Here is a 25590-nt window from a genome sequence, read left to right as displayed (position 1 = left end):
ACCTCATTGAAAAAAACCCTTATATTAAAACTTAGGTGTTTATTGTGACTAAAGGAAATGTTTTGTGCTGCTAACCAGTGTTTAATGGTATGAGAGACTTCTGATACTTACATTTTATTATTATAAATATTAAGTCCTTATTTTAGTGGGTTTTGCTGACACAACACTATATGTACTTAACTGCACATATGAGTTCAGGCTGCCTCAAAAGGACCAGTATTCATTAGGTAGGATCTGGTAGTCCTCTCAGTGTACGCTGGCAGTGTTGGAAGGATTAGATCAGTTAGTACAAATTCCAAGGAGTCAGAGAGGATCAACCAGAGATACTACAGAGCTCTAGTATGGAGACAGGGACAGTGGTGCTCTGCCCTCATTTATGCTGCCAACTTAAAGCAGGCACAGTTGGAGCTTCTGGTATTGATCATAGCTTCAGAGAAGACACTATCGTTATTTGATGGCCAAATCTGTTTGTATTACTCATCAGTCAACAAAATACTCTGTGATTAGAATACTATAATTTTAGCTTGGCTTTGTTAGGTTGCTTTCCTCATCAATAGTACATTTATAAAACCTATCTAAAAGGAAGGGAATTTTGAAAATGTTTCTATATGCAGTGGTTTGACCTTGCTCTTAGATACAGGGCATGTGGAAATCTGAAGCCCTTCAACTCATTGACTTATTGATGTGAGAAAGCAGCCATCTGGAGCTATAAAGGTGGTGTAGTGGGTTTTTGGCTGAGAGAGGATGTTAAGAGCAGGGTAGACCAGTGTTCTTTTTCAGGGGAAGATAATCAGTTTTTCTTTTCAGAGAGGTTGGTATATAATAACAAAATTAAATTACTAGAAACTTACAAATTTACCAGGGTTTTAGGCACTTCAAAGAACAGATGCTTGAGGGTTCATTGATAAGGTTGATTTGAATGGAGTGCTATGTATTTTCTATCAAATAGTTTCATCTGTTAATAAATGATTTATGGTGCTATTAGCTCTTTGTTCCAGGTCCCAGACATTTGTTATGTACCTTATATATTGATACAGAGGAGCTTTCATGCTCCAATCAGCCATAGAAGGGGAAAAACAGAAATGGAATTGAGGTATGATACCTCATGTTGGGGAAAGCTGTCTATGCTAATTTGATCAACTGAAACTTACGTTGCTAAAGAGTACTTTGTGGAATGTCGACAGAAATGGGCATAGCCAAGGAATTACTACCCCTCAGTGTTGCTAGGTTGGTCCATTCCTTTGCATACTAATCAAGCTTTCCATTCCATTATAAGAAAGGGAGAAAATCTTTGTATTTCTACTCTTCTAGGTTCTCAGCTGGGGCTCTGTAACAAAAAACAGATTAATAAGAGAAAAACAAACAAGTTTATTAACATGTGTATCTCATGTATACACAAGGGAGAAGCTCAGGAATGTGGAGCTCAAAGAGATGGCTAGAACTTGGGCTTGTATAGCATCTTAACAACAACAACAAAAACCAATAAATTTTCAGAGAAGTGGCAAGACAAAGGAAATGGACTGAGTTTCTAGGGCAGCAAATTGTGGGAAAGTAAATATAATGGAAGATAAGGGCTAGTTACTGAAGTTGGTTACATAGAGTCCTCTGGTGCCATCTCTGGGCTGATGAGGCTCTAAGGTTGTCACTAATTAACTTCTGTATAGATTTATGTCCTCCTTTTAGGCTGATAAAAGAGGGCAAAGAGCTTTTCTTATGTCTGCTTCTCAGTTGCCTTCAGTATAAAATAATCCTTACGCCAAAGTGGCATATTTTGGGGTGGTGAATTCTTCTAATCCTTCACTGTACTAATCAGTCTTTGCTTTCTTAGGGAAGATGAAAGTACACCTGGAGTACAATTATTTCATAGTTTAAGACACATTCTTCTATTTTTAATATACAATTATATCCAATTTTAGAATGGTTTAGTGCTGCATATTTTGCAATTGGGAGAAAAGGAAATATTGGTTTTGCATGTATGTGGCAAAGAGGTCAGGGAAATCAGCAAATGTTTGAGATATATTGAGTGTTGGGGAAAAGACAGTTCATGTGGTATGGGCTATTAATATCATTAATATCCAGTCTTTTCACTCAGCATAATTATTTCAACATTTATCCGTGTGGCTGTATGTATCAATAGTTTATTCCTATTCCTGTATGTATCAATAGTTTACTCCTATCAATAGTTTATTTTATTGCTGATACATATTCCATTGTATAGATATACTACAGTTTGTTCATTCACCTTTTTTTTTTTTTTTTTGAGACAGAGTCTCACTCTAGGGGTTAGAGTGCCGTGGCGTCCTCCTAACTCACAGCAACCTCAAACTCGTGGGCTCAAGCGATCCTCCTGCCTCAGCCTCCCGAGTAGCTGGGACTACAGGCATGCGCCACCATGCCCGGCTTATTTTTTCTGTATGTTTTTAGTTGTCCGATTAATTTATTTATTTTTATTTTTAGTAGAGATGGGGTCTCGCTCTTGCTCAGGCTGGTATCGAACTCTTGAGCTCAAACAATCCACCCGCCTCGGCCTCCCAGAGTGCTAGCATTACAGGCTTGAGCCACTGCGCCCGGCCTCATTCACCTTTTGATAGATAGTTGTTTCCAGTTCCTGGCTGTTACAAAGAAGGCTCATCTAAACATTTATGTTCAAATATTTGTGTGAACATGTACTTTCAGTTCATGTGGGTAGATACCTAGAACTGAAATTGCTAAGTCATATGATAAGTATACATTTAACTTTTTGAGAAACTTACCAAAGTTTTCCAAAGTGACTGTATCCTTTCACATTCCCAGGAGAGTATGAGAGTTCTAGTTTCTTCATATCCTCATCAACATTTGGTATTGGTCACCTTCATTTTGTCAAATATTCTCACTGGGTATAGAATTATAAGTTGGTAGTTATTTTCTTTCAGCATTTGAAAATATAATTCCCTTGTCTCTTGGATTCCATTGTTTCTGCTGAGAATTCAGTTGTCATTCTGTTTGTGCCTCCTTTGAAGTCAGTCTTTTTCTTTGGCTGCCTTAATATTTTTCTCCTTGCTTTGTTTTTTTTATGTCAGACGGGTAATGTGCCTACATCGTAACAAGATTTGAGGGAGGCCCATCTCACGCATGCGCGTGAAAACCCAATCATCATGCTTATGAACTACAAAAGGATCTCCTTGCTTTTGTTTTAAAACTGTTTTACTTTGTGCCTAGGCAAGTTTTCTTTTGATTTATCTTCTTGGATTTTGTAGCATTTCTTGAATCTGTGGCCTCATGTCTAGCATCAACTTTGGCAAATTCTTAGCCATTAGGTGTTCAAATGTTGCTTTTGTCCTATTTTTTCTTTTCAGTTTTTTCCAGGACTCCAATTCTGTTAATATTTATCATTGAATCCCTTAATGTCTTTTATGTTTTGTCTTTATTTTCATCATTTTGTCTTTTGGTACTTTATTCTGGATAATTTCTTTTAGTTATTGTATTTTAGTTTTAGAATATCTTTTTTTTTTCTTTTTTCTTTTGTTTCTTTTTTTTGAGACAGAGTCTCACACTGTAAATGCTAGCTAGAGTGCAGTGGCATTGTCATAGCTCATTGCAACCTCGAAATCCTGGGCTCAAGTGATCCTCCTGCCTCAGCCTCCTGTGTAGCTGGGATTACAGGTGCACACCACCACACTAGGTAGATTTTTTCTATTTTTTGTAGAGACGGGGTCTCGCTCTTGCACAGGCTGGTCTTGAACTCATGACCACAAGCGATCCTCCTGCCTTGGCCTCCCAGAGTGTTAGGATTACAGGCATGAGCCACCACACCCAGCCAGTTTTAGAATTTCTGTTTTACTCTTTGGTTTGGTTTGCAGTTTTCTCCTGGAATTCTGTTTTGTATATCTTTGAACATATTATGTTTATTTATTTTAAAATCTCTGGTTTGGAACCAGGGAGAGGTGGTGGTTGCACAACATTCTGAATGTCCTAAATCCAACTGAATTGTTCACTTTATTGGTTAATTTTATGTCATGTGAATTTTGCCCCAACCAAAAAAATATCTGTGTCTGATAATTCAGTTATCTGATTCTCTTGTTTCTCAAGGTTTCCATTCATGCTGTCTTTACTCTTAGTGTGCCTAGTTATTTTTTATTGTGTTCTCAGCTTTGTATAGAAACCATTGTAGAATAAATTGAGGCCTACGGTGATGCTGTGTTACCCTAGAGATAATTATGTTGCTTTTGGTAGACGTTTAGGTGCACTAGTACCCTGGGATCATCTTAATCCAATTTAAGAGATTGTGATGATTTGATGTTATATGACGTCCCACACAGAGTTGGTCTATATCTAGGAAATATTCTCTCGCCTTCAATTTTTTGGAATAATTTGAGTAGAACTGGTATTAGTTCCTCTTTAAATGTTGGTAGAATTCAGCAGTGAACCCATCAGATCCTGGTTTTTTCTCTGATGGGAGACTTTATTACTGCTTCAGTCTCATTTCTTGTTATTGGTCTGTTCAGGTTTTCTGTTTCTTCATGGCTCTGTCTTGGTATTTATATTTGTACAGGAATTCATCCATTTCTTCTAGATTTTCCAACTTATTTGTGTATAGTTGTTTATAATAGTCTCTATTGGTTCATTGTATTTTTGTAGTATCAGTTGTTTCCTTTTTCATTTCTGATTTTATTTGGGTCTTCTCTATTTTTAGTTAGTCTAGCTAAAGGACTGTCAATTTTTTTATCTTTTCAAAAAACCAACTTTTATTCATTAATTTTTTAGTTTTTTTGGTCTCAATTTTATTTTGCTCTGATCTTTTTAGTTTATTTGTTTCCTCCCACTAATTTTGGGTTTGATTTGTTCTTATTTTTTGAGGTCAGTCATTTATTTCAAGTGTTGGTACTACTTTCTTGATGTAGGTGTTTTTTGCTATAAATTTCCCCTTAGTATGCTTTTTTTGTATCCCATAGATTTTGGTATGTTGCATTTCCATTTTCATTGTTTCAAGTAATTTTTAAATTTCTCTCTTAGCTTCTTTATTGACCCATTGATCATTCAGGAGCATGTTTAATTTCCATGTGTTTATATAGTTTCCAAGGATTTCCTGTTACTGATTTCTAGTTTTATTCCATTGTGGTCAGAAAAGATACTTGACATGATTTCGACTCTTTTGAATTTGTTGAGACTTGTTTTGTGGCTAAGATACAGTCTGTGCTGGAGAATGTTTCATGTGCTGATGAGAAGAATGTGTATTCTGCAGCAGCTGGGTGAAATGTTCTATAAATGTTAGGTCCATTAGGTCAAGTGTGTAGTTTAACTCTGATGTTTCTTTGTTGATTTTCTTTTGGGATGATCTGTCCATTGCTGAGAGTAGAATTTTGAAGTCCTCTGCTATTAATGTATTGTAGTCTATGTTTCCCTTTATATCTATTAATGTTTGATATATTTGTAAATGTTTCAGTATTGAGTGATATATATTTATAATATCTTGCAGAATTGACCCCTTCATCATTATATAGTGACTTTCTTTGTCTCTTTTTATAGTTTCTGACTTGTAGTCTGTTTTATCTGATATAGCTGCTCCTGCTCCTTTTTGGTTTCTATTTGCATGGAATATCTTTTTCTACCCCTTTACTTTTCAGTCTGTATGTGTCTTTATAGGTGAAGTAAGTTTCTTGTAAGCAGCATATAGTTGAGTCTTGTTTTTTTTTTTTTCTTTTTCCATTCAGCCACTCTGTCTTTTAAGTGGAGCATTTACATATAATGTTAGTATTGTTAGGTAAGGGCTTACTACTGCCATTTTGATACTTGTTTTTGGTTGATTTGTAACTCCTCCCTTCCTTTCTTACTGTTTTCCTTTGTGGTTAAGTGATTTTCTTCCTTTTTGGTTAAGTGTTTTAATTTGTTGCTTTTTGTTTTTTACTGTATCTATTATAAGTTTTTGCTTTGTGGTTACCATGAGGCTTACAAAAAACATCTTGTAGATATAACAAGTTCTTTTAAACAGATAAAAGCTTATTTTTGATCACAAAGAAAAGAACAGAAATAAAGAAAGGAAAAACTAAAAAAAACGGTATAATTTAATTCCACCCCCACACACACATTTTAACTCATCTCAATTTACATCTTTTTATATTGCTGGTCTCTTAGCAGATTGTTGCAGCTATTATAATTTTTGATAGATTTGTCTTTTGGGTTTTATACTAGAGTTATGAGTGGATTGCACACTACAGTTACAGTATTCAAATATTCTGGGTTTGTCTATGCACTTAATTTTAGCACTGGGTTTTATACCTTCATATGTATTGTGGTTTTTTTGTTTTGTTTTGCATGTAGTGTCTTTTATTTCAGATTGAAGAACTCCCTTTAGCATTTATTATAAAACAGGTCTAGTGGTGATAAATTCCTTCAGCTTTTGTTTGTCCGAAAGACTTTATCTCCCCTTCATGTTTGAAGGATAGCTTTGCTGGGTACAGTATTCTCAATTGGCAAGTTTAGGTTGTTTTTTTCTTTTAGCACTTTGAATGCGTCATCCTACTCTCTAATGTCCTGTATGGTTTTTGCTGAGAAGTCTGTTGCCAGAAGAATCAGAACTTCTGTACAGGTTGTTTGTTTCTTTTCTTTTGCTGCTTTTAGGATCCTTTCTTTATCCTTCACCTTTCAGAGTTTGATTATTATATGCCTCAGGATGGTCTTAATTTATTTGAATCTGTTTGGTGATCTCTGACCTTCCTGTATCTGGATATTTATAGTCTTTCTCTAGGTTTGGATAATTTTCTGTTACTATTTCTTTGCATAAGCTTTCTACCCCTTGCTCTTTCTTCAACTCCCTCTTGAAGTCCAATGATTCTTAGATTTGTTCTTTTGAGGAAATTTCAATATCTCATTAGGTGTTCTTTGTTCCTTTTCATTCTTTTTTCTTTTTCTCTTTTGACTGTGTATTTACAAATAGCCTGTCTTGGTACTCACTGATTTTTTTTCCTTTGTTTGATCCATTACACTGTTAAGAGCCTCTAATACATTTTTCAGTTCAGAAACTATATATCTTGGTTCAGGATTTTTAATTTTTTGTTTAACTTTTCAAACTCAATGTTAAATTTCTCTGATAAATTTCCAAATTTATTTTCTGTGTTATCTTGGAGTTCGCTGAGTTTCCTTAAATCTGCTAATTTAGGTAGTGCACAGTGGCTCACACCTATAATCCTAGCACTTTGGGAGGCCAAGGTGGGAGGATCACTTGAGGCCAGGAGTTCGCGACCAGTCTGGACAACATGGCAAGATCCTGTCTCTACAAACAAATAAATAAATAAAATTTTTTATGATCCTGTTATTTTGAATTCTTGATCTGAGCGCTCACATGTCACCATCCTGTTAGGGTCAGTCACTGGCTCCCTGCTTTGTATATTTGGGAAAGTCATGGTTCCCTGGTTGCTATTGTTTCTCATGCGCCTATGTTTTTGTATTGAAGGATTTGTTATTTATTTTCATCTTCACTGTCTGGCTTGTTTTGTTTTTTTCTTGGATATGTTTGCTTAAGAGATTCTTTGCAATTTACCTGTTGAATTTCCTTTATGCTAGGTCACTGCCTCCTTTTTCACACTAGGTGACGGCTTAATCCCCAATTTGCCTCAGCTCTCACAAATGTTGAGTGCTGCCTGTCCCATGGGGGGAGGTCCCAAAAGCGATACCCTGACTGTGTGGACAGACTGGCTAGGGGTTCTTGCCCAGGGGGCCCATGAAGCATGCTTTCTTCAGTGTGGTGCTGTTGAACAGTCACTCTGATTTAGCATCTTTGGCGGAGATAAAGAGCAAAGTTTTGGAGGCTGGGTTTGCTATTCCCACTTCTACCCTTTGTCTCTGGCTGCCCTCAGGGGTTTTTCTCCCTACTGGCACTTGCATTGCTGTCTGTGTGTTGAGGCAGGAACAGTTTTCCTGCAAGGGAACCCAAGATGGTTGGGTAGCTGGCTGTCCACCTTGATCTCACTTTTTCCAGTGTAGAAACTGTGAGCCCAGGGAAAATTCTCTCTATGCAGTGCCTTACTGATTAGGGGAGGGGCATTGCAAATATAGAAGTCTGATTTTCTTAAAAACTCTGCTCAGAGTTTTTTCACTTTTCTGTGGTCCCAGGGATTGTCTCATCCTCAGATTTGTGTTCTGGGGTATTGTTGGCAATACTCTTGGCACTGAGTGTTTGTTTATAGTTTTCTATGGAAGGAAGTGAAGCCAGATTGCTTCTACTCTGTCATTTTGGTGACATCACTCTCTCTGATTATTTCTTTTTCTTTTTTTTTAAGAAAACAAAATTCATTTTGGAATGCATTTAAATTGGATAGGATGAATATGACTGTATACTTTTCTTTTTTTATTTCAAAATATTAAGGGGGTACAAATGTTTTTGGTTACATGGATTGCTTTTGTAATGCTTGAGTCACAGCTATAAGTGTGCCCATCACCCAAATAGTGTTCACTGTACCTTTTAGGTAGGTTTTTGCCCATCCCCTCTTCCTATTCCCCCCTGCTTCCTGATTATTTCTTTTTTTTTTTTCCTTTGAGACGATTTCACTGTGTTGCCCGGGCTAGAGTGCCGTGGCGTCATCCTAGCTCACAGCAACCTCAAACTCCTGGGCTCAAGCAATCCTTCTGCCTCAGCCTCCCGAGTAGCTGGGACTACAGGCATGTGCCACCATGACCGGCTAATTTTTTGTATATATTTTTAGTTGTCTGGTTAATTTCTTTCTATTTTTAGTAGAGACGGGGTCTCGCTCTTGCTCAGGCTGGTTTCGAACTCCTGAGCTCAAACAATCCGCCCGCCTCGGCCTCCCAGAGTGCTAGGATTACAGGCGTGAGCCACTGTGCCCGGCCCCTGATTATTTCTTGATAATAAATTCTGGGTTATGGACTTACTCTGAGTCTCCCTCATTGCATGAATGCCTAAATTAACTATACCATTTGTGATCCTGAATTATCATCAATCACTTAAGAACCTTAATTTTAATTCCTAGTTCATTTTAACATCCTTAATATTGGTTCCTTCTTATTATTTTCATCTAAACCTAAACATAAAATTATATCAGTATTATGGATATTCTTGAGTTCCTTTACTTATTAAGTTTTGAATACATGCAATTATAAGCTATGGTTTCCCCATTTTACAGCTATTTTATTTGTTATATTTTTAGGTTTGTGACACATTAAAGTTCTTGGAGCTTACGCCCATTTAAAAACAACCATAATACCGAAGTTCTTGAATGAAACAGCTCAACAGAAACTATAAAAATGCCTTTATGTATAGTATCATTAGAACAGCATGTCCTAGACATACATATCATAATTATGTTTTAAAAAATTTCTTACAGGCAAAATGCCAGCATTACAAGAAAAAACGAATGGAGCAACAAGAAAATATTGCTGCTTTGCAAAAGCATGTCTATAGATTAAAAAAGGAGGAAGAAGAGCGCATTGTCACTCAAAACAGAGTGTTTGCCTGTCTCTGCAAAAGAGTTCCTCATACCGTCTTGGATAGACAGTAATATTTACTACATTAATTGATATATAGTTAGATTCATCTTTTTTTTTTTTTTAACTTATTTTGTCTTGGGGTGGTTATACCTCTTATAAACTGTCTCTCCTCTTCTGCTTTTTTTCCCCTGCTCATCCTGTACGTTTTTTTTTTTGCCTTAGAGCTCTTTTGAAGAATAGAATCAGACATTTGCTAAAAATAACACTAAATATTTAAAATTAACTCAAATTCAAAATTAATTACAACATTTCTCAAAAGAACTCTGATTCCTTTTAAGGAAGAATGATATTTAGAGACCACTGGATGAGTGTTGAAGTTGCTTTTTTTTATTTTGTTGTTACTGATTTTAGGACTTTTCAGTGGAAATAACTAGGAACTATATATTTCTGGGGAAAAACAAATTATTGATTTTTTTTCTAGCTTAAGTTAACGTATTTTTATTTAAACTCTTTGATATTACTTTTGTAACTCTTTTAAATGTAACACTAAAAAATTATTATTCCTAAGAAAAATATCATATTTACTTATTTTCTTTATCCTATAATACATAAAAATAGTTTCAAAAGAATAATACCAGAATTTCTAACAATAAGTGTACTGAATGAAATTTAAATTTCTTTGCAATTCTCTTTGTTGTTCGTATATTCCAGTATGGATGCGGTCAAAATGTGGTTTTCTGAAATACCTTGAAATACTTATTTTCTCTGTGTGTTTATGTCACCAAATTAAGAAGCAGTTAGGTTTATTTGTTTCAATTTCTTTTCAATTTTTAGGGGTTGCTTTTTTAAATTTATTTTTTAGTATGGAATTCATATTCATAATTACATAATGTCGAAGTCAAAACTATAATTATTTATATTCAGAGAAGTTGTGTTTACCTCCTCCATAAGTAACTGATTTTAAATGTTTAATGTTTAGCAATACAGACAGTATGGATCTTATCTTCATATTCTCCTTCATGTATAAAAGGTCACACCTTGTTTTCTTCACTTAGCAGTATAAACTGATTGCATTTTAAAGTTTTATGTGTTTAGTAGGATTGGGAATCTTTACTAATTATTTCTATTTTACTATAAAAATAAATGAGGTAAGATATGAAGTAAAAACAAGTTAAAACTATAAATTGTTTTGATAATTATTTAAGAGATAACATATAATACACATGTACATATATATGATTTTCATCCTTTTGAGGGAAAAGTGAGGACAAACACATTAATTCATAATAACAAATATAGAGATAGGTGTGAATAAATAGAAGAGGGAAGCAAGGAAAGAAAAATAGAGGCAAGGAAGAACAAAGAGAAGGAGAGAAGCAGTGAGAGAAAGACAATTACAATGGGAAGAAGAATGTAGTGAGAGAAATGGGGGTGAATGAAGAAAACAGAAAACAGCCAAATATGAGTGAGTGAGAGGGTAATAGAAATATTAAGAGAACTTGTTATGTTTCAGATGAAGTCAAGGTAATTCAGGTATGAATTTTTCCAATGGGCCAGAGTTTATCCATTCTATTTGATTTTTAATAATGCAGAATTTCAGTTTGAGATACTGAAATAAAAATTGTGAATGAACCCTATTAGAAATACATGAGTTGTAGCTACTACAACTTGTCAAAAGTTACACAGGTACTGGGCTAAGTAATATAGGGCATACACACACATGAGTGAAGCCATGATCCTGCATTCAGTGACCTGAATAGTAGTAGTAGTCTAGTCAGGTAGATAGAAACATACTCAGGTAAATAAAATATAAGGCAGATAGTGGTATGTACTCTAATGGTGGAGCAGATAGGATACTTGGTGTTACGTAAGGAGAAATAAGTAAAAGGTTGGGGTCTTAATGAAGGAGGTAACTTTTCAGCTAGACTGTTAGGAACTATAGAATTTTAATAGGCAGAGGTAAGGGAAAGAATGTCTCAGAGGAATATGGTATCAGGAATAGTGGATGTATTTGGAAATGGCAAGTAGTCTGAAAGGTCTGGAACATAATAAGGTACATGAGATGATGGGAAGAGTCTTAGGAGACAACGTGGAAGGTGTGCTGGAACTTTGAGGGACTTAAATTTCTGGATGAAGAGTTTGGGTTCTACTTCCCATGTAGCAAGAAAAATACCCCCAAGATTTCTGAGCAAGGAAATTAAACCCACAGACAGAAAGACAGGTTAGTAATTGGTTGTAATAGTCTAGGTAAGGACTAATGAAGGCCTGAACTAGGACCAAAAGAAAGGGAGAGATACTGTAGAGATGGATAGGAATTGTCCAGACTGATTGGTGGCTGTAGATGTTGAAAGGAGGAGAGGAGTCCAAAGATAGTTAATTTTTAGGCTCAGTTTGAAGGAATGGGGAAGGAAGATGATGAATTCATTTTTACACATATGCTTAGATACCTTTGGTCAGCTGTGTAGAGACACCAGGCCTGTTGTTAGAAGGACCAAACTCCACAGAACTTCCAGATTTCATACAGAGAAAGAATAGGCAAAAGAGTTGTGTTTGGGTATCATGATAACCAAGGAACAAGTGTTTCAAGGACAGGGTGGTTGGAAGTCTTATGTGCTTCCTTATCATTTTATTTGCTTACCTTCCTGCTGTCTTACTTGGTCAGAATTCCCAGTACTTGACACATAGTAAGTCCTCCCTAAAAGTTTATTGAAGGTAGTTGGTAACAATCACTCAGATTGAATGAAGTTTGCCATGAAAGAAAAGTTTAGAAATAAAATGGTAGCAGAAGTAGGTGGTGAGAGGGTTTGTGTAGGATACAAAGAAAATTAAAGCATATTTGCAGGATAATGTGAAATTCAGTGTATGTTGAGATGGGGAAAGGTTGAAGAGAAGGAAAGAGTAATCCAGAAAGTTACGATATTATTATAAAAGCACAATTGGCTGAATTAGGTCTGAGAAAGGGGATGGGTTGGTAATATTAGGTCATTAAATATGAAATATCTGATTTCAAATCAAAAGTGTAGGTTATTATATCTCAAATAGGAAGCGGTAGAATTAAAGTATGCGCCTAAACTATTGTATCGACATGGTTTTGCCATCTCAATGGTAGCTTGTTTATGCCAGCAGCAAAGAAGCCTGGCAATGAAATCACAAAAGGCGTTTTCCATAGCTTGTTGAGAATTGAATATTTTTCCTTGCAAGAAGTGACCCAAACCCTGGAAGAAGTAGTAGTCAATTGGTGCAAGGTCTGGTGAATACAGCAGATAACAGAGAGTTTCCAAGTCCAGCTTCTGTAGTTTAAGTGGTGTTTGTGTAACGTGGTTAAGCGTTGTCTTGCAAGAAGATTGATCTGTCTGTTTCTATTGACCAGTCTTGGCTGCTTAATCACAAGCATCCTCATCATTTCATCCAACAGGTTGCAGTAGACATCTGGTATAATCGATTGACCAGGGTTCATGAAGCTGTAGTGGATAATACCAGCACTGGACCACCAGACAGACACCATTAATTTTTTTTTTTTGAGGAATATTCGGTTTTGGTCTGTGTTTCAGCACTTCATCTTTATCCAGCCATTGTGCTGAATGCTTGTAATTGTCAAAAAGAATCCATTTTTCATCACATGTAACAATTCGATGTAGAAATGGCTTGCCTTTATGTCATAACAGCAAAGAAAGGCAAGCTTCGAGACCATTTCTCTTATGCTCGTTTAATTCATACAGAACCCATCTATCCAGCTTCTTGACCTTGCCAATTTATTTCAAATGGTCCAATATTGTTGGAATAGTAATGACAAACTTTGCTGCTAATTCATATGTAGGTCGAGATGGATTCACTCAGGTTGACCACATGGTTTATTTTTCAAGATTAAAATCACCAGAAGGAACTTCTCAAACCATCGATGTACTATGCATTCATTAGCCACATCCTTCCCAAACACTTGGTTGATATGTCGAGCTGTCTGCACTGCATTGGTTCCACGATGGAACTCATATTTGAAAATAACACAGATTTTTGACTTATCCATGGTTTCACAAAAATTGCTCTAAAAAGTTTTTTAAAGATAATCACAAGCCAAAACGTGTGTTTGCAAAACTGAGGATGTACCTTCTCAATGATAATAAAACAAGAAATGTCAAATTGAAATGTCAGAGATATCAACTGTCAAACTTAGTACTTAAGGAAATCAAACATTTCATAATTAATAAAATAGTTTCCCAAATAGGGTAACAGTATAAATTGTTCCTTTAAAAAGAATAACATGTAAAAGTATGGTGTATTTTATTTTTCTCTCGATTTTTTAAAATTTTAAAAGTAATACATGCTTATAAAAATTCAAACAACATAAAAGTATATAAAGTAAAATGTTACCTGCTTGCCCTCCTATTTTCTTCCTCACAGAGATAACCTCTCTTAACGGTTTGGTGTGTGTCCTTTCTATAGTTTCTCAATAGTGATGCTGTTGGCATTTTGAGTGGGACAGTTCTTCACTCTGGAGTGTTGTCATATTCACTGATGAACTTGTAGCATTCTGCCCCTTCCCCGACTAGTCAGTGAGACAACCAACACTGCCCTTCACATGCTCCCTAGGTTATAATATTATTCCCCAGTTAAGAACCTGTAGATTCTCAGGGAGATGGATTTGAAGAAGAAAAAAGAAAAATAAAAAAAAGACAAATAAAAAAAAAAGAACCTGTAGAGTTCTTTTTCAATACACATACAAATTCATATACAACTTTTTTTTTTCTTTTTTACAAAGGTAGAATAATAGACATTTGGTTATGCAACGTTAATTTTTTCATTCATCAGTCCTTATTAGGACATAAATTTACATTATTTCTTCTAATGCTCCATTATTTTTCCATAGTATGGATGTGCCATTATTTATTTAACTTTTCCCCTGTTTAAGGACAGTTAAATTGTTTCTGGTTTCACTCTTATAAATAACGGTGCAGTGAACAACTTTGTTCATCATATTGAGTTGCATCGTTTGGCAAATATTTCTGTGGGAGATACTGCTAGAGATTTAGGACAGGAGAATATACATTTAGTATGTTGAGATACAATGTTTGTGGTTAAAGATCTGTACTTTGAAATTAATATATAAAATATATGACTTAGTATATAATATTTGCTTCTGGTAAGAATCACTTAAATTTTTTTAAGCCTGCCAGATAATCTGTACTTACTTTTATCACTGTAATTTGAAATTATGTAGAATACTAATGTATGCTCTAATGCCTCATTTTGAAAATAATTCAATATATTCTGTTTTCTAGGTTGCTTTGCTTGATTGATTACTATGAATCTAAAATTAGAAAAATCCATACACAAAGGTATAAATAATCCTATATTACAATTTTTAAAGTTATTATCTGCCAGGTACAGTGGCTCCCGCCTGTAATCCTAGCACTCTAGGAGGCCAAGGCAGGAGGATCTCTTGAGCTCAGGAGTTCAAGATCAGCTTGAGCCCTGAGCAAGAATGAGACCCTGTTTCTACTAGAAATAGAAAAAAATTAGGTGGGCATGGTAGTGCATACCTATAGTCCCAGCTACTCAAGAGGCTGAAGCAGGAAGATCACTTGAGCCCCGGAGTTTGAAGTTGTTGTGAGCCAGGCTGATGCCATGGCACTCTAGCCCAGGCAACAGAACAAGACTCTGTCTCAAAAAAAAAAAAAAAAAAAAAAAAAGTTTAATAATTATATTAAAAGTTTCTGTAGCCTTTTGAAACTAAGTATGTTATGGAAATCTACCTAATGTCATTAGGAAGGTCTTTTTTATAAAGATCTTGAAGACTGTAATTTATGTTAAAATGTCTTATTTATATTAAAATATGTATATTTAATAATCACCAAAGTATTGGTCACAGCAGAAAGGATATTTCCTTTTGTTGAAGTATTATAATTTATTCTACTGATGTCATCTAGCTATTGAATATTAATAGTTAATATATCCACAAAGTGCATAGAATTAGATGTGTTGCCTACCAAAGTACACCCAAATTAGCATGCAGATTAATGAGATGACGATAAAATGTCAGTGAAAACTCAAGCATATGGATTAAAACACACTTCTCACCTCTGAATAAAGAAATAAGGATAGAGTATTAAAAATATTATAATCTCATAATTTTCATGTTGATTAATATATTAAGCACATATGATCTAAAATGCTTTCATATGAGGTCACTAAAACATAGCTAATCTGTCTTATTAGTTGGAGATGGAACAGTTCTTTCAATGAATATTTATTTGAGCCCCTATTTTGTGCCATATTCTGTTTCAGGTAGTTAGGATTCTGTAATAAACAAAGCAGATAAATTCCCCACTTTCATGAAGCATGTGTGCTAGTATTCTTGCCCCAAGGATAATGACTCCAGAAATTTGGAAAGACTAGTGGCAGAGCTGTGCTGGTTGCTGATTCCTTCTAGTACTTTGGGGACTCAAAAAAAAAAAAAAAAAAAAAAAAAGGAGGTGGAAAGGAAAAGAAAGGGAAGGAGGAAGGAAGAGAAGAAAAGAAAATGCTTTTTAATGATAAAAGCAACTCCTTGCTTCATTCTATTCATATAGCAGCATTATATCAAGTAACTTCAGGGACCTTCCATCTACTAAATGAAACTGTTCTAGATGGTAGACGTGGTGCTAGATAGGTTCTATAGAGATAGGACATTTTGGACATGGTCCTTAACCTTCCAGGAGTTACAATCTAATAAGAATGATAAAATGTAAACACATTAATAATTAAGAAAAATAATATGAGACTTAAACACTAAAAAACAGTGTCAATAAAAATAAAAATTTTTAAAAAGAAAAAACATAGTGTTATAATTGAGTAATTACTAAAAATTGTACAGACAGTAAATACTATAGGAATTTAGCAGGAGCAAGTCAGTTTTGGTTGGAGTGACCAGGGAAGTCTTTATAAAGCAGATGTAGATTGTGCTTGAACTTAAAGGAAAGGTAAAATTTGGAAAAGCACAAAAGAAAAAAAAAATAAAGCCATCTTAGACTGCTTGGATGCTATGAGCAAAACATATATAGATACAAAACTGTGAGACTTGCTGAGTGCAGTGGCACATGCCTATAATCCCAGCTACTTGGAAGGTTGTAGTGGGAGGATCGCTCAATTGAGCCCAGGAGTTATAAGGCCAGCTTGAGCAACATAGCGAGACCCTGTCTCTTAAAAAAAAAAAAAGTGTAAGACTTTTTTTTTTTTATGACAGTAATTAAGTAAGCCAATCTGCCTGGAGTTCAAGGGATTTGTTGGTATGTTCCTCAGTAGGGTGGGTAACCTATGGAGAGCAGTCATTTAAAGTGCTGGGCAAGAATAGGCTGTAACTGAACAAGGAGACATCAGTTGCCTTGGAAAGAAGGAAGGTACTGCTTCCTTAAATACAGAAAAACAGGTTGGTGTGGGTATAGTTACCTGTATTGTTAATAGTAAGCTTTCTCAAGAGAAACAAAACCAAAAGATCATGTATGTATATAGAGATTTAAGGAATTGACTCACAATTATGGGACTGGAAAATTCAAAATTGTGGAGGGCAGGCTGGCAGTGTGGAGACCCAAGGAAGAGTTGATGTTTTCAGTCTTAAAGCTGAAGGCAGTCTAGAGGCAGAATTCCTCAGGGAATCTTAGTGTTTGCCATTGAAGCCTTCAGCTGATTGGATAAGGCCCACCCACATTATGACAGGTAATCTGCTTTACTCAAAGTCTACTGATTTAAATGTTAATACTTAAAAATACTTTATAGCAACATCTAGACTTGGTGTTTGACCAAACAGCTGGGTGCTGTATCCTAGCCAATTTGACACATAAAATTAACCATGACAGTATGTAAGAGTAAAGAGAAGGAAAATGAAGAATTTCATGGCTTGACAGGTTGTAAACTTTTACTCTTGCAGAGTGAGGAAAACAATGGAAATGATGAAGCAGGTTAGTGGGGGACTACAGGAAATTGGAGAGTTGTGCCCCATCTGTCTTAAAGACGGCAATTACTACAGAGCTCTAGGCAGTTGATGCCGTACAGGAATGTGAGCCCGGTGTGTCTAGATCAACTGACTTTTCAAGAGAAGTCAGAAGGTTGGATTTGTAAATGCAATCAGATTTTTAATGTTCACAATTAATTCAGTGTTTTAAAAAAAATCTTACATGATCCAAACTGAATATGAGTTGTAACTTTTGGTCTATGTCTTTAGATATTATATGTACTAATAATATTAGGTAGTAGTGTTCTAATACCATTCTCTATGAGAACAAGTAGGAAATTTGGATTAATTTTAATTCATGTTTATTAAACCCTCATTAGATTCGTTTAATTTTTGTTAGATTCTTTTCTTTGAAGATAACTTTTTCATAAGACATACTGCATGTATATGTTCATAGGCAATATAAAGAAGATGAAAGTCTGTCAGAAGAAGAAAAAGACTACAGAAATCTGGATGCCTCACCAACTTATAAAGGCCTTCTAATGGTATGGGGGCTGCATCACTAATAAATGCTTTTTAATGAAGTAAAATAATCTCCCAGGAAAGCTAATTATTTTTCTGTGAAATGTGTTACAGTCATTACAGAATCAACTGAAGGAATCAAATTCTAAGATTGATGCACTTTTAAGTGAAAAACTGAACCTCCAAAAAGATTTGGAAACCAGGTGAGAGAAACTTAGGTAATTTTTCCTTATTCTTTGAAAAGGAAAACATACTGGAATTTAGAATATTAAATGAACCATTCTAGCCCCTTTACTCTAAAACTAATCTTGGGTACCTCATACTCTTGTACTCATGTTAGTTGTCTCATGGTAAGTGATGGAAAGAACAGGAGCACATGAGTAGGCAAGGGAAATGAGAAAATAGGAGTCCGCATTGAAGAAGATAAAACTGGGTAAGAACTTTGAGTAGATTCAGTTGTTTTAAAAAATAGCTTTATTGAATTATAATTGTACAATACACTGTATATATTTAAAGTAGACAATTTCGTAAGTTTTGACATATGTATATACCTGTGAAACAATTACAATGGAGAAAATCACCCTAACAATCACAGTCAAGGTAATTACCCTGAAAGTTTTCTCTTACCCCATTTGTAATCACTTCCTCCTGTCCTTTCTGTCCCTCTTGCCTTTGCTTCTGGTAACCACTGATCTGCTTTCTGTCATTATACATTAGTTTATGTTTTCTACACTTTATATAAATGGAGCTGTACAATATTTACTCTTTTTTTGACTTCTTTCACTCAGCATAATTATTTTTTTAATTTTAAATTCTTAATTGCAAATTGACACATAATAGTTATAAATATAGGGCACAGTTATGATTTATGAATACAATATGGAATAATTAAATCAGGCTAATTAACATATCCGTCACCTCAAATACTTATTTTCTGTGGTGAAGACATTTGAAATTTACTCTTGGTGATTTTGAAATGTACAATACATATGTCAATTTATGGTTATATAAATATGTAGTAAAAATTTTAAAACATACATGGGAATAATGAACAATGAATTCAGGATAATGGTTCCCTATGGTATAGAAAGGAGAGGAATGCATTAATGAGGGACACATGGAGTTTTTTAAGTATATGTATTAATAGAATGTTTTAGTTAAAAAGGCTTGAAACAAATCTCTTAATATTCAACTTTCATAAAGCTGGGTGGTGGATACACCAGGATTTGTTGTAGTGTTCTCTATTTTAGTTTGTATGTTTGAAATAGTTCAGTGTAAAAATAAGTAATAGACTAACAACAACAAAAAGTAAGTAAAAGGTTTTGAATAAGGAACTACACAGTAGAAAAAATTTAAATGGCTAATAAACACCTCATTAGCAGTCATGAAATATTTTAAGAATTTTAATAAGCATATTTGCGACAAGTAAACAGGTATTCTCTTTTGTTTATTACTAAGTACTTTTATAGTTTTATTCAATAAATTGAATGCATTCAACATGACTTATTTTCTACAGGCCCACACAACATGAATTAAGACTTTATAAACAACAGGTGAAGAAACTGGAAAAAGCCCTTAAGAAAAACATCAAGTAACTATACTTTACCAAAGTTACTGCTTTTATTAAATGGGTTTTGTAGTTTATTATTTATTTTTATTACCTGCCAGCTTATCTCATGCTACCTCATAGTGACCTTGGCTTGGAATTACCAGGCTGATGGAGGAAATGACATTGAAAAAGGGATGTTTCTGGTTCCACAGTTTAAAAGCAATTTCCACTATGTTGGATTTTGCTGTATATTCATCTTAAGTGAGAAAAAGGTAGTTACCTGATATAATAAAGGACAAAGATTTTAAATAGAAAATTATCTTTGGAAATAATAGAGGAATTGCAAGAGAATCAATGAAATTAGAGGTGTCAAGCCCCCAAATTTTGGTAATCTTGATCTGAAAATTTTAAAGTGAGCCTCATCACACTTTAAAAGTATCAGAAGGAATGTTCATATCCACCACTTGTACCCTTCCTGGCTTTGAAAAGCAAGTGCCCAGAGGCGTTTCAAAAAGTTGATCTTAAGTAGTGATGGTATTTTCTGAAGATTATCTTGTATACTCTTTGATTCAAGGAAATAGGATTTGAGAAAGTAGTTTGGGGAGTATTGGGATGAAATATTTTGAAAACTATACATTAATATATGCATTCAATGTATCGTCAGTTGTATTAGCATATCTGATTCAATTTTCAGTGACAGCTGTGTTTTCTCCTTCCTATAGCAACACATTTCACAGTGAAAGGCAAGTACAGGCATCCAGGAATTACATATTGAGTTAAATTAAGATAGTAGGGAAGGAAAACTAAAGAAGAAAAGAAGTGGAAGGCTTGGAAAGGATGCATTCATTATTCAATGAATAATTATTCCCTTCCTACTATTGCTTGATATTTTGGGTACCTGTAGTACTTCCTACTATCTACTTGGCATTCTAGGCACTGGAGTTATAGTGGTAAACCAAATAGAAAAGGTCTCTGCCTTCATAGAGATTACACAAAGGATAATGAAAAAATAAATAAGACAATTTCAATATAATATAAGTACTAAATGTAAAGCAGTGGGAGAGTAGCTGTTGTATGAGTTTGGACAAGAGGTGGTAGTGACATAGTCAAAGGTGGCAGTAGTGGGGGTGGTGAGAAATGTTTCGAATTGGAGAATATTGTAGGTAGAATTAATAGGATTTCATGATGGATTGAATATGTGGAGTTGAGGGGAAAAAAGAAGAATCAAAAGTCTCCTAAGTTTTAGGCTTGAATAACTAGGTAGTTCATGGTGCCATTAATGAGATGGGAAATTGAGAGAGTAGCAACTGGGAAAAGGAGGATGTGGGGAGGTAAAAAGAAGAGAAGGAAATCTATAGACTCCAAGTGTGTAAGTGAAGATACACACATACATGTATGCACTTACACGCATATAGAGATACACAACCCTCACTATTTGCAAATTCCATATTTATGAATTTGCTTACCTACTAAAATTTATTTATAATCCCAAAATCAATACAGCACTTTCAGTCATTATAGACATGTGCAAAGTGGCAAAAAATTTGAGTCATGCAACACACACATTCTGAGCTGTCAAACAAGATGATGCTGTGCACTCTTGTTTCAGCTCTCATACTGTAAACAAATGACCTTTGGCCATCTATTTGGTGCCCGTTTTATTTGCCTTTTTTTTGCTTTTTGTTGGCAATTTCTTTAAGATGGTCTCCCAAATGTGGTGCTCAAGTGCTGTCTAGTGTTCCTACACACAAGAAAGCTATAATGTGCCTTATGAAAAAAATACACATGTTGGATAAACTTCATTCAGACATGAGTTATAGAGTGCTGTTGGGCATGGGTTCAGTGTTAATGAATCAACAATATATTTTAAGTAGAATGTCTTTAAATAGAAAGACACATAAAACAAAGTTATATATTGATCAGTTAAGGAAAATGTAACCAGAGGCTTGCAGGAACCTGACCCTGTATTTCCCCTGGGACCAATGGTTTAGTATTTGCTAATTCAGTATTCATGATGACTTTAACATAACTATCACAAATAATAAGAATTGACTTGTGTGTATATTTGTATTTTGTTCATTTGAGCTCCTGTCTTTAGAGTGACTTGTTACTGTCCTTTAAAATTGTGATTCAGAGCCAATTCTTGCTATGTTTTTCTGCTGAATTTTGAAGAAATGATTTGCGTTTTTGTAATTTTAACACATTAACTGCCACATGAATTGTATTTAAGTCACACTAGTTTTGAGCCCGGGGCCTTGTGAAGCATATGTAACTCACACGTCTCTTCACCTTGGGAGCTGCGAGAACTATTTTTCAAATTGCATATAACTCACACACAGAAAATAATAAAAAATAACAAATTTTTCATTAAATTAGAAAGGGTCGTTTTGTTTTCAAAGTTTTTATTCTATTTTCACAATAAAACACCATGGCCCCAAGGGAAAAAATTTTTTTTCTAGTATGGCAGTCAAAGTGTTAAAAATAATTGTTCTTTTCTGTCTCTCTCTCTTTTTAAGTTTAGAACTTTTGCAGTATCTAGATGTGGAAACAGATTTGGGAATGTTAGATAACTTGCTCATGTCACACAGGTGGTATGTGGAAGAACTTGAATAGAAATTAGATCCTTACCCAATCATTCTTGATGTAGGGGGCGCCCCAATGAAAGGAGGAAAGCCCCCTGAACTTGCCAAGTGGGTTCTTGGTTTTGTGCTGGAAAGAATTCTAGAACAAGCCAACTCATGACAGAAAAGTTTATTGAGAGAGAGACAGACAACAGATCCTACTCTGTAGACTGAGTAAGGGTCCTCTCCTGAGCAGGAGGGGGATCCCTTATGGGGCAATGGTAATGTTTTTAAATGTTCAGAAACCCTGTTGGGAAACAGCCATAGGTGACCAGCATTGTCTTGAGGTTAGGCCATAAAGGTTACATGTAACTGCTCTCATAGTAGGGTAAGCGCAAACAGTTTGTAAGGCATCCAGCTTAGCAATTTATCCATCCTGGGGTGGTCCCGGGCCAGCAACTTCTTGTTGACTTCCCTGTTCAGGGTGGTTAGGGTCTGGTAACAGCCAAAATAGCTGCACTCAGGTGTTCTCAACCTTCCTTTTCTGCCTTATCCCTATTTTGACTCCAAAGCTCACTTTTAACCATACACTAATAATTAGAAACAAAAAAAACACCCATTAAAAAGTTTTTTCAAGGTAAAACTTTTTTTTTTTTTTGAGACAGAGTCTTGCTCTGTTGCCCTGGCTAGACTGCAGTGGCATCATCATAGCTCACTGCAACCTCAAACTCCTGGGCTTAAGAGATCCTCCTGCCTCAGTCTCCCACCTCAGCCTCCCAGATAGCTGGGACTACAGGCTTATGCCACCACCCTGGCTAAGCTTTCTATTTTTAGTAGAGACAGGGTCTTGCTATTACTCAGGCTGGTCTTGAACTCCTGAGCTCAAGTGATCCTCCTGCCTCAGCTTCCCAGAGTGCTAGGGTTACAGGCGTGAGCTACCATGCCCGGCCAAGTTTTAGTTATTGTCATCATTAAATCAGCTTATCTCTTAGTTCATCTGGTTAATAGAATCACATTTCATTTCCCAGAGTGCCTGTAATTAGTACATGTAGTTATATATTTAACAGCTAAAATGTTGTGGATCCATAGTGTAATATTCATTGATCAGATTTGCAAACAATTCATTGATAAGTTGAATATTTTCACCTGAGTGAAAGGTTAACTAACATTTTAATTCAAATATATCAGTTTACTTCTGTTCCCTCTAGAGGTCACATTAGCTTCTCTGTGTCCTATTGTGTTCTAGATATAATAACATACTCATAGTACTATACTACCTTTATGTACAACTATGAAGTATGTGACTGTGGTAAATAGGTGGAGAGTCAAATGGAAAGTGAATTGTAAGGTCTTTGTATCTACTAGAGGAAGGAGGTTGACTACTTACCTAGAGCTAATTCCTTTTTTTAATTTGGCTTGGGCATATATTAATACCTACCATAGAGCAGAGAGTAGCAATTGGTGATCAAGGGCAGTACATGTGACTGGAAGAGGTAAGTGTAGGGGAGTAGTAAGATCACATAAGAAGGCAGGTGAGGAAGAATATTGGGCTAGCATGAAGAGTTTTAAATGCTAGCCCAGGGAGATTAGATTTAGTTTACAAAGCAGTGGGAAATCATTGATTGTTTTCCAGCAGGCAAATGACTTGATAGAATTTTACTATTTTATTTTACAAATAGCAGGTCAGAGCTCATCATTAATGAGTTGTAGAGTCAGTTTTATGGATTGAGATCCTAGCAGGAAAATGGTGGCATACTCAAATTGAGGAGGGCTAATTTGAAGTGGGTTTATTAAGAGACTACAGTAGTCTCCTCTTATCCACGGGGGGGTATGTTCCAAGACCCCTAGTGGATGCCTGAAACCTTGTGTAGTACTGAACCCAGTTGCCATCAATCGAAGCATGTTTCTGTTTGTGTCTTCCACCCATGAATTTAATGCCTTTTCTTTTTAAGCACACATCACAGTGTGGCTGTAACTTTTGCAGTTTGAGATGTGACAGCAAAACTAGTATGAATTTCTTTTTCCTTCTTCACAATTTCAAGAACAAAAGATTCATTCTTGCTGTAGATCTTAGCAACCTCAACATACAATTTTTTTCTTAAGTCAAGAACTTTTACCTTTTCACTTAAAGGAAGCACTTTATGGCTTCTCTTGGGCATATCCAAATTGCCATCATCACTACTCTTGTGATTTAGGGCCATTATTCAATAAAATAAGGGTTACTTGAATACAAGCATTGCCATACCCCACCAGTCAATCTGATGACTAAGATTGCTACTAAGTGACTGAGGGGCTAATAATGTATACAGCATGGATACAAAGAAATGAATCGTGTCCTGGGTAAGATGGAGCTGGGACAGTGTGAGATTTTGTCACACTCCTCAGAACGGCATGCAATTTAAAACTCATGAATTGCTTATTTCTGGAGTTTTCCATTTAATATTCTTGGACCACAGTTGACCTGAGGTAGCTAAAACCACAAAAAGCGAAATCGCAGATAAGTGGCGATTGTGATACTATTTTCAAAGGCATGGTGAGGTAGGAGAAGGAATGTCTACTACAGCCTGTCTTTGGAGATACCTGGAGAGTGGCAACGGTTTGCTGCTGTGTTGATAAACTCATACATAGGTTTCTAGGCAGAAATTCTCCTTTCCCCAGAGTTATAGCAGCTGCGTGGGACAGTGGTATCTTGGGTCTCCATGCCCTTTTGACTAGCCCAGGCATCACTGTTGCCTATTTTTTGGCACAAGTGGAAGTGTGAAGAGATGGACCAAACTGTATCGCTGTTCCTGCTACAGTACCCAAACCAATTGCCTGCCCATGCTTCTTGTTCCCTTTACCTATAGCCTCTAAGCTTGTAGAACCTTGGAATGGAAGTTGCTTCCATCCTTTGCTGTAGTTCTTTCCTATGCTGTCTTTTGTGGGTGTTGGGGATGTTTAGAACTTTTCTTGTTCAGTCTGATGCCTTCTGCTTTTAAGGATTCTTTCTAATATGTAGTCTATTGAGAGGAACTTCTTGTTTTCCAGTGTCAATATAACTTAAAAAATTTTTTAAACTTTATGTATGCATGCGTGTGTGTGTATATATATATACACATACGTGTACACACACATATATAAGTAAAATGACATAAGGCTGTGGGGAGGGTAAGCTGGATCATTGGCTTAGTTTGTCATCTTAATCCAATGCCTAGGAAGGCATCTTGTATTATCCTGATTTTTTTACCCCCTTTAGATTGCAGGAGCTTATTAGTGATAAAAAGGCTGAGGACACAGAGAAAAGAGATGAGCCCAGCAAATATAACCAGCAACAGGCCCTAATTGACCACAGATACTTTCAGGTATTGAATCTTGAAAAGATTGGTGTTTATAATGAATCTTGGTTTCAGTTGCTGTATAATAAATTATCACTTGGTAAGGAATACTCGTATCCTGTATTTGTGTATACTTACTTTGTCTTGTCTTGCCATGACATATCTGTTTGACTAAAAACATTGTAGGTATCTCAGTTTAGAATTTGTCTTACCTTTTAAAAGAGATTCTGTAACATCTATTGGATGCTGGGCAGGGGGAAGGGGGAGGTGGGAGGAGGGGACGGGTATATGCATACACAA

The 25590-nt window shown here is 35.6% G+C and overlaps 1 protein-coding gene across 1 annotated transcript in view; it reads left to right on the top strand.

The window, feature by feature from the left end:
* CEP70 (centrosomal protein 70kDa) overlaps positions 1-25590 on the top strand; it is a 62093-nt gene that overhangs the window by 20522 nt on the left and 15981 nt on the right. Inside the window, exons 3-8 of the mRNA XM_012663706.1 lie at positions 9318-9487; positions 14697-14753; positions 17802-17889; positions 17981-18069; positions 19383-19457; positions 25212-25317. Of these exons, the coding sequence (XP_012519160.1) occupies positions 9318-9487; positions 14697-14753; positions 17802-17889; positions 17981-18069; positions 19383-19457; positions 25212-25317 (585 nt within the window). The remainder of the gene's footprint in view (positions 1-9317; positions 9488-14696; positions 14754-17801; positions 17890-17980; positions 18070-19382; positions 19458-25211; positions 25318-25590) is intronic.

This window comes from Propithecus coquereli, unplaced genomic scaffold, assembly GCF_000956105.1.
Source record: "Propithecus coquereli isolate 6110/MARCELLA unplaced genomic scaffold, Pcoq_1.0 Scaffold12, whole genome shotgun sequence".
In the NCBI taxonomy this organism is placed as follows: Eukaryota; Metazoa; Chordata; class Mammalia; order Primates; family Indriidae; genus Propithecus; species Propithecus coquereli.
This window is presented reverse-complemented; position numbering and strand designations above follow the sequence as displayed.